Source organism: Corvus kubaryi, unplaced genomic scaffold (genome assembly GCF_017639235.1).
Source record: "Corvus kubaryi isolate FWS band 111438036 unplaced genomic scaffold, C.kubaryi_AGA036_p1.0 37312, whole genome shotgun sequence".
Lineage (NCBI taxonomy): Eukaryota > Metazoa > Chordata > Aves > Passeriformes > Corvidae > Corvus > Corvus kubaryi.
In genome coordinates this window covers 742,984-756,808 of record NW_024581098.1, presented here as the reverse complement: position 1 = coordinate 756,808, position 13,825 = coordinate 742,984, and the positions used below count along the sequence as shown (strand labels likewise).

At 37.4% G+C, this 13,825-nt stretch overlaps 1 protein-coding gene across 4 annotated transcripts in view; it reads left to right on the top strand.

Annotated features, from left to right (window-relative positions):
• Positions 1-8,776, top strand: part of RGS20 (regulator of G protein signaling 20) — a 35,444-nt gene extending 26,668 nt beyond the window's left edge. For all 4 annotated transcript variants that reach the window (XM_042029008.1, XM_042029010.1, XM_042029011.1 and 1 more), the window contains exons 2-5: positions 1,274-1,422; positions 5,454-5,540; positions 6,392-6,626; positions 7,865-8,776. In XM_042029008.1, the coding sequence (XP_041884942.1) occupies positions 1,274-1,422; positions 5,454-5,540; positions 6,392-6,626; positions 7,865-8,053 (660 nt within the window). In that variant the 3' untranslated portion in view covers positions 8,054-8,776. The remainder of the gene's footprint in view (positions 1-1,273; positions 1,423-5,453; positions 5,541-6,391; positions 6,627-7,864) is intronic.
• Positions 8,777-13,825: the final 5,049 nt, after the last annotated feature.

Sequence of the window (13,825 nt, the reverse complement as noted above, 5' to 3'; positions counted from 1 at the left end):
ATCTGTACATTCCACCTCAAGTTAAAACAACAGCATTTCCTAAACCTGGATGAACATTTTAGAAAGTAAAGCAGCTTTTAACCCCCAAGTATTTATCTCATTAGGTTTAAGTCTGATATTAAATTATAGATTTAAAAAAAGGAACTCAAAATTGGTAGCAGCTAATTTTAATTCCCCTACAATTGTCATGGTAAACCTCTCAAAAGGTTTAAGAACCTGAAACAAACCCACACACAAAGGGATCTCGTGACACAGAATGACTAGCTATGTATCCAAAAATCAAATACAAATAAAATGAAGAAAGACATACTCATCTTTGCACAAACTAGCATTTCATCTCTAAAAGACATCTGTCACATATGGCACAACTTTCAGCATAAGAGGGAGAGCATTATTAAGTGCTGTAGAGCAAATGTGAAGCTCAGACACAGATCAGAAAGGAACAGGGACTTCAAGGGGACTTTGCATTTTGCAGATTGTGCAGATAAGTGGTGTTGATGAATTGACATCTCCAAAAAGGCTTCCTACAGCTGTACAAAAATACCAACCAGTTTTTTTACAAGCCACCAAAAATTGTTTCCTGCTGTCTTCAGTTGGCAGACTCAGTGAAAACCATGTAATTATTGTCATCTAGTAGTGTGTTTCCTCCTCATCTACACAGAACCACAAAGAAAAATGTTTTTAAAAACTGTGGCAGTCAGACCTTCAATGGAGAAATGAGCATTGGCCCTTCCCCTTTTGCTACAAGGGGAACCAGCAGGTTTGAGACATCCTCAATACTCCAGATTTTCAGGAGAGCTCAGGTGTCTCACTCAAGCATCATGAAGCCTGTGCATTGGCTAATCAAGTTAAAGAAAAGAAAAAAAAGGGGGCCCTAACAACTTTTATTCTGTATAATTTTCTTTAGGAATGGCCTTGAAGTCAAAACCTCAGGAAACCCTTTTCAACTCCTAGGCTTATATACCTCTGTGCCAAGAGCTCTAGCTCTCCAAGACCCCTCACTTTTGTTCTCTGCATCACCATTCCCTTCTCATTGTATTCCCACCCATGTGAGGAATTCATTAGCCCTTTGCCTTCCATCACAGCACTTAAATGAGTGAATCTTCCAAAGGATTCAACACCTAAGAACTTCCATGGGGGAAAATCAGGCATCTAGCTTTTCAGTTCCTTTGAGGCTGTGGCCTTCAGCACTTCTGGGTAAGACTTTTAAAGCAAACAAAAGGGAAAAAAGAGAGAGATGTTTCTTACTTCCCCCTTCCTTTGTTGCTTGCAGCCCATGGGATCAGAGAGGACAGAGATACGCAAACGGCAGATGGCTACAACCCCGGAGACCCCAGGTGCTGCACAGGCTCAGCTCAGCACAGGAAATCGAGGGTCCAATGCCTGCTGCTTTTGTTGGTGCTGTTGCTGCAGCTGCTCATGGTAACCCCTCTCATTCAAGCCTCTGGGGAACAGAATAGCAAGGAAGAAACACATAGCTCGTGTACAGGACAACATAAGCCAAAGAAAACACTTGTATAACTCTGTGAATCTGGGACACAAATAGATAGCTATGCTCTACTACCAGACACAACCCTCTACTCCAGTGTACTCTTTGTTTCCCCTGCCATTGAAATAACAGATTTAAAAAGAAATATCTGTACAGTATCTCTATTGCACTTTTTTTGTCAATACTGTGTAAAGTCTGTTTTGTGCTGGACAGGGTTTCCTCAGCACTGAGCTTCACCAAGGCTCCCACTAAAACCTGAAAGCAATACCAGAATATGTCACAGCTTTAGATTTAGATTTGGGACTTGACAAGCAGGACCGAAGGTGTTAAATGGAGTTAGGAGAAGGTGGAAGAATTTGTAGGTCAGAAAATGAATAACCAGGTGCTCAGCATTGTTCTTTACCCCTGAAGGTAACTGGATCTGTTGTCATTAATTAGTACTGCCAACTCATGGCACCTGCAACTTGTATGAAGGTAATCATTGGGACCAGAAACTCTAAACACTGCCGGTATTTGCAAAGATGAGGAGCTAAGCAGAAAAAATTTGGAAGAACTCCCATTACAAAAGTCCCATTCCTGTTAGGGAAGAAAATTTATCAATCAAAGCAAAAGAGAAGTAATCACTTGATTCCTTAAATTAACGATGTGTTCGCCTTCACTTTCTTACCAGGTCTTCCAGATCCAAATGATTTCATTCTAAACTGAAGTAAATCTTCCCATACTCAAAAGCCCTGTACCTGTTTGGGGCAAAGTGTTACTTAATGGGTGAGAGTAGAACCTGCATTCAAATAAACAAAAAGTCTTAATCAGCCATAGCAGTTCAGCCAAAACACTGACAACAAGTGGAATGCTTCTTGGAAGTTCACTATCTACCACATTAACACTTCAGAGCAAGCGAACCTGCCACTGAGGTGACAGGAAGTAGTCATTATAGCCTTACAGCCTGGGCTAGGAATCTATTCCACCAATGTTGTTTTCCAACAGCACCTTGCGGCAAATGCTTTGGAGAGCACCATCAGAAGGCAAGGGAAGAGCAGACTGATCATTCCTTGCTATTGGTACTCAGTTCATCAGAAGCCAAGACACACAAAACTCTGCCCTCCCTAATGCAAATAGTGAATATTTTGCAAGGACAAAATGTTGCTTGGAGGTTTGGGTTTTTCTGTGAGATGCCAAGAACTCTGGCTCTGATCCTACCAAGCTTTTCAGCAGGTGCTTAGAGGTAAACTAAGGAAGACTTTAGAGAGACATTAATACTCTGCCTGTTCAGGATCAGTTTGCCACCTATTGCATCTAAAGCATCCCATACAAATTCCAAAGCCATTTCAGCAGCTGTCCAGTGCAATTGCAAGTGGCTCAGTCCAGAGCTGTATTACACAAACACAGTTTTCCATAAAAGGAAAAAAATAAGATACATTTATCTACTGAGTCATGGTACATAAAATTTGCATTTTACCTTTTAAATTGTTGATAAAGTGCTTTTTTTTTTTTTTTTTTGCCATTTTACCTGATATTTTCCAGGATGCTTGTTTTCTGTGCATCTCACTATTCAAACAATGCAAAGAAACCAATTTACCCAATAGGGTTTGTGAAACTACCCAAATTTCACGATGCTTAAAATTCCTATTTGCATTTCAGAATCATCTGGGAAACCAATACAGGCTCAGAAACAGAGCAGCTTGTTTCAGCTTTAAAATAATTTCTGATTTTTTTTTTTAAACAATTGTTTTCTAGTAGCAAGAAATGCAAAAAAACCCATAATTAAGCTATTTATATTCCCCATTCATAGACCATTTCCTCAAAATAGCCCAAGCACTTGGAACAGAAAAATTATGAATAGGAATAAAAATAACAGTCTCTGTGAGTCATGCAGCTGAGCTGCTGAACATCCAATATTCAGCATACTCTTAATAGTAGATTTAGAATGAACTGAAATGAGTCTCTCAGCTGGATGCTCAGAGCCTGTGTTCATTCCTACAGTCAAACCCAAGCCTCCAGCCTGTTACTCTTCCAGATCCTGAGAGGATACAGTATTGCACTAGTCTCTTTATTGTTTACTTGTACATTTCTAGGGAAAGAGCCTGCCTGTAAGCAATTTTCTGAGGCATGGCATGTTCTATTAGGGAAGTTTTTATTTCTTTGGTCTTTTTCCTTTTCTGTGCATTATCCTATGAAGACTGTATTCCTTTCTATTGGATCTGTTGGTTCTCTTCAATCCAAAAATAGCTCAGACGCTTCCTGTCTGTGTGTGAGGAATACATATCATTTACATATTCAATAGAGGCCAGAACCACTGGTAAAAAGGGTAGTAAAGGCTTGAGACCTATTTAACCCAAAAGAATAATGAACTAACATTACTAGTTACTTTTTTCTTTTTTTCTGAAAAGGTAAATTGAGATAGCTCATTGGTTTGAACATATGGTTCAGATGTTGCTGAAAAAAAGTGTTTGCAATGTCTGCTCTCCATCTTAGCAATACGAAAGCTTTCCTTTGTCTTCAACACATGCACTGCCATGGCAAAGAGAAAAGCAGGTCCCTGCAGATTATGGACTAACAGTAGACAAAGAGGGAGAAGGAGATACCCAGTAAATAGTAAGACTGCAAATAAGACTTGGCCAAGAGTTTAGAATGCAAAACAGGCAGAAAAATCCACTGGTTTAACAAAAAACCTTCCTGGAGATAAATGAGATTCTTAGGGATTAAGGCAGCAAACTTAGAACGTTAGCAGGAAAGAAAGGTAAGATAGAAATGAAGAAAATAAGTTTGGTATTACCCTAGAAGTTACAGCGACTGTATTGCTTTTTTTCAGCTGGAGGGCCCATTTCATATAAATAACAGGTTATTCACTGGGACCTTTTCTTCCTGACATATTTTAAGTATCTTGACAGATTATATGAATGCATGCATATATGCACATGCATTTCTCACTAAGCTACAATAGCCTGGATGAACTGGAATGTTCATTTTCCCTAAAAAGAAATATTTATATTTTCAAATCCAGTTTCAAATGAAAATGAATCATCTACAACTACAAAAGAAATTTTTAAAAACTAGAGAGATCTTAACTAACATTTGATGAAAGAAGCAGGAGTTAACAGCTACCCTTCCACAGGACATCAAAAGCTGTCAGCAATCACTAGTGATTGCAGCAAACTTTGTTTTTGTAATGCTACAAACAAGTGTTTCCACCCAGACATACTCAAAATGATACTCAGCAATGATAGATCTGCTCTTTGTGCTCCAGACCTCACATTTTGAAGCATGTATTAGCAATTTCCTAAGATGCAATCAATCACCACACAATCTAGCTGTATCTACGTCTGACCTCTGAGAGATGCTAACCCTTCCAACATCACATACAGAAGTCTCTAGCTCACTTTAATCTTGTGTCCTGCTTCTGAACTCCAGCCTTCCTGTAACATGGTATCACAGCTCCAAACCACAGTCTTGGCCCTCATCATAGCCAAGGAGAAAAAAAATGCAAACAAACAAATCCAAACCCACCTACCTTGAAATCTAACTCGCATAAAACCAGTGCATCAGGTCCAGCTTAAGTTAAAACACTGCACTGAGCATACACAGTGCAGACATCAATGGAGAATAGATTTGGTATGTCACAAAGGGTATGCATGTATACATTTATATCCCATATACATATATATATATATAATTGGACCTGATGATCCTTATGGGTCCCTTCAACTTGAGATAGTCTATGGAACTGTGATCCTTCTGTAGAAAATCTGTATTACAGAATATTAAACAGCATTCAGCTACACTCAAGTTTGCCAGGTTTATACAATTTTAACATTAAGGTCAGAATGTAACTATGGGTAATGTGCCTATCAGTAGCTTCAGTCCTTTTAGAATTTTATTTTTTTTTAGTACTGAAGGAAAAGCATCTGGTGCATGTTCAGACTTTTTCTCTATCAAGTTGACTAAAATTTTGTTTGCTGCTTTGCAGTCTTACTGTTAGAAATCAAGAAGAAGAGAGAGCAAGGAGAACATCTCATGAACTCCAAGCAGAGGGTATTCCAAACTGTGAGGAAAGGTATGGTCTTTATTAAGTGTTCTGTCAAGCTAAAATGAAACAAACCCAACAAAACGTACTAAGTAATTGCAGTGAATTACCTGAAATATGAAAATAACTTTCATCTATTTGTCATTTACGTTCACTTTGCAAATCATCTGGTTTTTTACCTTCTAATGAACCAAATGATCTATAATATTTTACTTTATTTATATGCAGCATGTAAGTACATCCTGACTCTCATAACATGACAAATTAAAACCAGCATTGTAAACTGTTTCCCTTTTTTCTGAAATAATTAGAAAATACATCCTGTTCCCACCCAGCATGTATGCAGTGAGCCTAACTGGCAGTGCTCAGCCTCACAAAAATAATACAAAGTGGAGCTTAGATCCTCCCAAGAGTCAGGCAACAGTTTTTTCAGAAATGCTCAAACAGGCACCTGTAAAAGCACCTGTAAAATGGTAATATACAGGTGGGTACCTTTCAGAGTGTTTGAATCATTGCTTCTTTATATGTATTTTCATTCAATTTTTGGCCATAATTTAATAAGGAATATTAGGGATAGAAAAAATTACTAGCTTTTGCAGAGGTACTTCTTTGTTGCAATTACTTTGAGCAGTAAACTGCAATTTCTGCATCAAAGCAGAGGCAATCACCTGCATCAGAGCTTTTGATAAGCACACTTTCAAAAAACATCTTATAAATGTGTTTACAAGAGTCTGCACTTGCGTAGTTCCAGTGAGGAATCAGAACCCCGTGAACCTTACAATTCTGTACCACTGTGATGGCGGATGCCTCCTGCCAGCTGCAAACAGCTTCAGTAACAATCATTCATTCCTCTCTTCTTTTGCTCTTCTTCCTCCTTTAAGCCCTGCTCCTACTCTCGAGGAAGTGAATGCCTGGGCTCAATCATTTGACAAGTTGATGCTTACTCCAGCTGGCAGAAATGCTTTCCGTGAATTTCTACGAACAGAATTCAGCGAGGAAAACATGCTTTTCTGGATGGCCTGTGAGGAACTAAAACAAGAATCCAACAAAAGCGTCATTGAAGAAAAAGCAAGACTAATTTATGAAGATTACATTTCTATCCTTTCTCCAAAAGAGGTATATTGCTTTCCCTAGTACATTCTTGGATGTTGCTTTGCACAGTTAGCTCTAGCACGTGTTTAAAGCTACAGCAATACTCAGGGAGAACTTCTCCCACACGCACATTCCACTGCTATGAAGTAGACATTTGGGGGAAGAAGGCACCCATCATTGAGGCGAGATGGTCAAAACTGCTTTCATTGGTTGTAAGGAAGCTCTTCCTATGCTACCCTGGCATGCTGATGTGGAATTTTTAGTTTGAGGCACAAATACATGGCTGGTCACGTTATCCTTGCTCAACTTAAATTTTATTTGTTGAACAAATCGGTTCCTTTTTTCCTTACACTCAGAAGTGGGTGTATGCATCTCTCCAAAAGCACAGTAACCACAAATAAAGTGTTATTTTTAAAGCACAAATTGCTCAAAGAGCAGCTGACAAAATACGGCATAGAACAAACACAATGACTTCCCCAAAATTTTTAAAACTACTTGTCACTTTGCTGTTAGCAAATATGTCAGGTTTCAAAGACACCTCAGTTCAGTTTGAATGTAATCCTGCCAAGCAGGCTGGAATTTTAAACCTTCCAACCCCCTTGCAAAACTGCAATTTAATTTTTTGTAGTGCCAGCTATACTTATGTACTTATAAAAATGCTGTTTAAATCTACCCAGTCTGTTCCTGCAATACTAATATCTCTCTACAGACACTAGAGAGTTGCAGGAAAAAAAAAAAGACATTCCTGTATGTTGTATGGAATCATTATATAGCCCTACCTGTGGCTCACATCAATTCACCCTGCTTTTTAACAGAAATTTGATTAAGCAACAGCTTCCCAGGTTACATTTTCGGCCTGCGTCATACTCTTACTCCAAATTCAGTGTCTCTACAACAGCACTAACTCTCCAGGAAATGAACTGTCACAAAAAATTATAAATGTTCTCTACTACAGAGCAGGAGGTTGGTCTGGAAATAACCCATTGGTCTCTCAGGCCTCAGTAATAATGGGATTGCAGACAGTGTTGTTCAAATAAGGTACCTCAGTGAGGACATTTCTCTACCCATACTCAAGACATTACTCCATTCAAATTCTAACAGAATCATTTTTTGCCTAAGTATATTTAGCAATTTTTACAGTCCTGGAGGACACCAGCTGAAATAGTTAAGAAGACAGCTTTTTCAACCAATAAAGCAAAACTAAGACTCCACCTGTACTATTCACCACTATTATTTACATGACTTTCTATTTTAATACGCAGGTCAGTCTGGACTCCAGAGTAAGAGAAGTTATAAACCGAAATATGCTGGAACCCTCACAACACACCTTTGATGACGCACAGCTTCAAATTTATACCCTAATGCACAGAGACTCTTACCCACGGTTTATGAACTCTGCTATTTATAAGGACTTGCTTCAGTCCTTGTCTGAAAAATCCACTGAAGCATAGAATTTTTTCTTAAATGTATTTATTTTAAAACAGACGGGACTCTGGGCTACAGAAATCCACAGGGAATTTAGAATTAATCAGATATTTACCTGAAAATAACTCAGGCAAGTTTTACTACAGACTGAATAATTTAAATCCGCACAAAGCTCTGACACATTCAGCTGAGTACAGTTTCTGATCAAATTCAGTGTTATTTTGCAAAAGGAAACTAAGAGAATGAAGAAGAAATGTTGTTCAAAAAATGCAGTCTTTTTTCAAACACAGCAGACAATTCAGACACAAAACTATTACAACCTGTGTCTGAGGTACAAATACCAACTGAGAATGAAAACTAAAATTGATTTTTAAGTGGAGTTAGAATTTTCTTGAAAACCAAACCAGTTGCCCCACCCACACTGTGACCAAAGTAAAAATTTTACTGTCAATACTGGGTTACTCTAGGCAGTGCCATCATACCTGGCATAGGTACACTCCACTTGTTTTGGTATATTTATTGCATACATAGTGCACTAATGGAAATTAGGATGGCAATCTTATGAAAGTTACTGGTTGAAATAATGCTGCCTACAAAAGATCTTTTGGTAAAGAATTGTTATTTTAGTACTAGAATCTGCTGAAAGCATTAAGTTCCCTTTACTGATGTTCATAAAATTAAATTATTTACTTCAGAGGAAGACAAGTCTGGGCATTCAAATTCCAAAATAAAGCACAAGAATTCTCACATATTCTTCTCTTCCCTTAGTAGGTGTATGTAAAACCCTTCACTGCTTGCTCCCAAGAGGACAGTAGTTTCAGCCACCTTGGGTTTGTAAATACTAAATTCTCCCATTCCCTGACAGATCTTGTAGGGTTTCCATTACAGATACACACACAATTTACTTAATAAAAGCAGGAGATCAAACTTGTGTTCTGGTACAGCACTATTTCAGACTGTCCAACAGCACCAGCTCTATCCAGTAATAAACCACGTTCATTTACAGTATACCCAAACCATTACACTTAATTCCTGGTCATATCTCAAAATCAGCAATCACAGGAAAAACTAGGACGAAAGTAAGTTGAATCCACATAAACTATCTGTAGATCTGTTACTCTAATGTCTTCTTTCTTTTAAATTACAAGATTCACTACAATTCCACTATATTAAACTCTGGAGTTTATAGTGGATTTCCACTGAACTGTACTTTTTTCCTGTGTATTTATTTAAATGAGCCAAATGACACATATAGTTTGGAAAAAGAAAAACAGGACAAAAAAAATACCCGTAGAAGGGAGAACCAGACAGGCATAGTTCAGTGATGTGTACTGTAGCCTTTCCAAAACCTACTCTTTGCCTAATTACAGCACTATGAAAAGTACAAAATGGGGACTTTCTCTAAAAAAAGGAAATGGGAATAACAACACAGAATTTCAGGGATCAGTGTAATTGTTTCCTCAATGCACTTGGCAGGAGACATGTTGTCCCCTTACTGCATTCACATTTTGAAGCACATAATGATTAGATTTTTTTCATTACACAGCACCACAGGAGAAGATCCAGTACATGGTAAGTTACCAATGCTATGGGCTGCTTCAAGGCCAGGTTGGATGGTCTAGTGGCATGTGTCTCTGCTAGTGGGGTTGGTACTAGGTTAAGGTACCTTCCAACCCAAATCATTCTATGACCAGTTTTCATCATCTCCTTCTAACAACAAAACACTATTCAACATGTCAGCACAAAAAAGCAAGCCAAAAAAACTAGAGAGAACAAATCCAAGTGCTTTTGCCCCCTGTAGCACAGTGCTGGATGACTGAGTTAAGAGCAAATCTTTCCATATATCACTAAAGGCACAGTTCAGTTAGTGTTTGCCACTGCTAAACCTATCAATGCTGGTTACCTCAGCTGAATTTCTATTTAACACACCCAAAGCACTACCAATACAATTTCAGTTTACATGAAGTATTACAAGGTAAGTAGTAATTTCAACAAAACAAACCAGGTATCTTCAAAAGGCAGCACTCATGGGAGCTTGCAGTCAAACACATGATGCTGTACTTGTTATAACTGGGGTGGGTGAGAGTGCCCTAAACCTCTAAGTTGACAAATTAAGTTTAACTAGGTCAAATTCAGCTTGTAGAAAGATCATATGCACACATCAAAAAAAAAAATTTGAAGCATGTCATCTCACAAAATGGAGGATTTAATTTATCTCTCTTCCCTGCAAAGATATTTCATTAAAAGCTGGAAGACAGACCAAACACTCATAATTTATATCAAACAATATATTCTATTATTCTACAAGAAAAAGAAAGAAAAAATATGAAGTTAGAGGGGAGAGAAAATTATATTGGTTTGGGCGGTTTTATGGTTAACATTATTAAAAGAAGAAAGTAATAATTTCTAAGCTTATTTTCCATGTGCCACAACTTCTAAGCAATTAGCATTCTCTAGGCAATTTTTATTTTACTTCTGCATTACAATATGTTGACACTTGCAATGTGCATTCTTTCCTGAAATATCTTAACAAATCTTAATACTATGCTTCACACCTAAGCTTATACCCACCACCGATGGCAGAATGCTGATCCCTAGATATCCTGAGAGTTAACTCCTAAAAACCCAAACAACCCACTCCCCTAAGTATCTTGCTATTTTGAGGCTGGTTAATGCTGAATTTAATTGATGGCATGGAGATGGGGGGGAGGGGTGGTGGAAAGAAGAAAACAAAAACCCACCTATACAGACGACTAATTTTTAATTACATTTCATTACTGTATACTTGCTCATGGTGCATAAACTTCTCAGGGCAAAAGCAAATTGCACTGAAAAGGAAAAGTTTCCATAGACAAGCTGTTACACGAATAGCAGGAGAAAATAATCATACTGACATAAGATATTATTTAATCATGTAAGAAATTATCACAAAATCAATTTATCCTAGGTTGCAAATGAGCACGGTTGGTTTGCCTTGGCATTTATCGAACTGCAGGATATCATTTAGCTCTAACAACTTTCCAGTCCACTGGCATTCTTCCTTCAATGTCTGCACATCATAAAGCAGTAACTCCCACAGAACATGCATACTGTTAAAGACTGCTCTTTTCACCAGCCTGCTAAGCACTATTAAAATTGCATGGGCTCCTTCAGCCAACATATTGTGCTTTACAGTGACCTTTAAATTCCAAAGTCATTAGCACAGTACAAATGGAGAAAAAAATCATATATCTATATTCTGAAGGGTGGTATCATATAAAGTTAGACTAAAATTCATCACACAACCATCATGTACTTAGGCAGTTTCTGATTACAAAGGATATCAGAAAAAAGTTAAAGTGATGAGAAAGGCTATTATATCACAATGTTAAGTAATTTTTAAACAACTTTGCTGTAAGCAGTACTTAAGAACGTGTCTTCTGCCATAAAAGGTATGAGTATCATTTCAATGACATTATGAAAGATTTTCTATACTAATATTGTAACTCAATTAATCCCAAACCCTTTGAAATGGTAAAACAATTCAAGAGTAGTGATGATCTAGTGAAACAGAAGCTAATATACAGTTGTATAAAATCGTGCTTAAAAGAAGTGAAACTCCTCAGGTTTGTTTATATGAATGACTACTATTTCAAGATCTATTTCCAGAGGCATGTGTTTGAAAGGTAATACAACCACATTTTACAGAATGAAGACTTCATGTTGACGAATTAAGTTCTGTCTAGTCTGGTAAGGGTCGTGAGTTTCAATTTAAAATTCATGTATGTGATCACAAGCAGAATCCTGAACTCTGGATAAAAACTAGGCACTTCCTTGGATTCACAAAAGCCAAGATCACTAGGCACATATTTCCCTTCTGCTTAGTGACAGTAAAAAAGAACCATTCAGTACAAGGTATTTTAAAACTCGTACTTTCTCCTGAACGAGATAACAGAATATATGAGGAAATGTATTATATATGAGAAAATGTCTTCTAATGAAGGATCCAGAAGTTGTGTTTTCTGAGCAGCAAAATCCTCTAGCCTTGCTTAGAGAAGACTGGATCCTTAAAGAACTAAACACACACACACTTTAAAAGGCATGTGGCCTCCCCTTTCTATTAGAATAGTGTACAAACTACCTTAAATTGTAGGACAACGCTGTTCCATCTGAGAGAATTCAAGTGTCCATAAAGGTAATAACCAAACCTGCTATTCTTAAATGGGAGGGATTCATCACCAGTTCTGCTGACACGTTTCAGTACATAAAACATCCCAAGGTACTAGGTCAGTCATAGCACAACTGCAGACCAGTAGACAAACCAGCCAGCTGGAGAAATAAGAGACAGTCGCAGCCCCACCTTTGCATCCTCTCCGACAGAGGAGGGCAATTTCAGAGAGCTGTGAAACCCACAGCAACTGTTGAACAGAGGTGCATCCAAAGAACAGCACTGGAAAGTTTTATTTTTGGATTTGGGTAACCAACATAAGGCAAGAATAGAATAGATGCATTTTTGGATCTAGTTCTTGCACTCCATCTTTCACTGGGCAAAAGAAACCATTCTTTTTACCATGGGGGCAGAACAGAGAAGGATGAAAGCTGCTACTCAGCCATAAGGTGAGTGAAAGCACATTTTATTTCAACTCTTTCTTGGATACACCTGCATCACAGAAAGTGCTACCACAGTTCTGGTACTTTATTAATAAAGTCCAGATATAATCTGGTGACTACAGAAAGACAATTACTACATTTTCTCAAAAGATATTTCTCCTAAGTGTCACAATTAGGCACAAAGATTAAAGGACACAGAGTGAGGAAGGTTATGCAAACCAACCAGTGCCTGCCCTGTATATATTTGTGAACAGCTGTAGAAATTTAGGTCTACTTGGCATCCAATTTGTAATCAATTTTAACACAATGTTTTGGACTTGTTCTTTTAGGAAGTTTCCCAAACAAAGCACTCTAATTGATAGTAAACATCTGTAATTAGTTTGATGTCCTCAACAACTTGAAAAAAAATTAATTTTACATCTTTTAGTAACTCTTAGGAAGCAATCCTACCAATGGACTTACTCACAGGCTAAAAATTAACCCATGCTGCTAGTAGGAAAAAAGAATGTTTTCTGAAGGGCATTAATATAAGTTGAGTGAAATGTTTATACATAAAAAGCTATGCAAGAAACTTTAAATGCTAAGCAATTTTCTGCCTAAAAAAAACCAGTCTGTAACAAAACTTCTTCTATTTTAATAATATTTTCCCTTTTGCAGAAAAGCCACGTTTCCATGCATAAGCTGACTAGAAAAGCTTGCTCTATAAATTATTTACTAAACAGTTCTTGTCTCTCAAAGTTCAAGTGTCATCATACTATTTCCAGCTCATTTGTTACGGTTGCCACCATCACACAAAAAATATTCAACATAGAAAAACTTCGTTTTCCTTTACGTTCAAGGAATTTATTCTCCAAGAGCTGCGCATATTCTTCCCATCCCCTCATGAATAATTTATACAGTGCCAGAACAGACCTCCTCAACCCCAAACTCCAACAAAGTAATATAAAATTAGATATAATGAAAGAATTTAATCTGTTCTAAAGACGTTGACTTTTTTTTCCTTGAAAACACATTTGCAAGTATTTCTGAACATACACTGTTAAAAAGCAAACTCTAAAAAAGCAGCATTTATATCATTTCTCATAGGAAAAAGATCATAACTTTAATAATTTATTCCCACTTGCAGGTCTATGATTGACAGCAGATACCCTACATCTCACAAATCATTTAATGAACAAAATCAATGCCATTTAAATGAAGGGAGTATA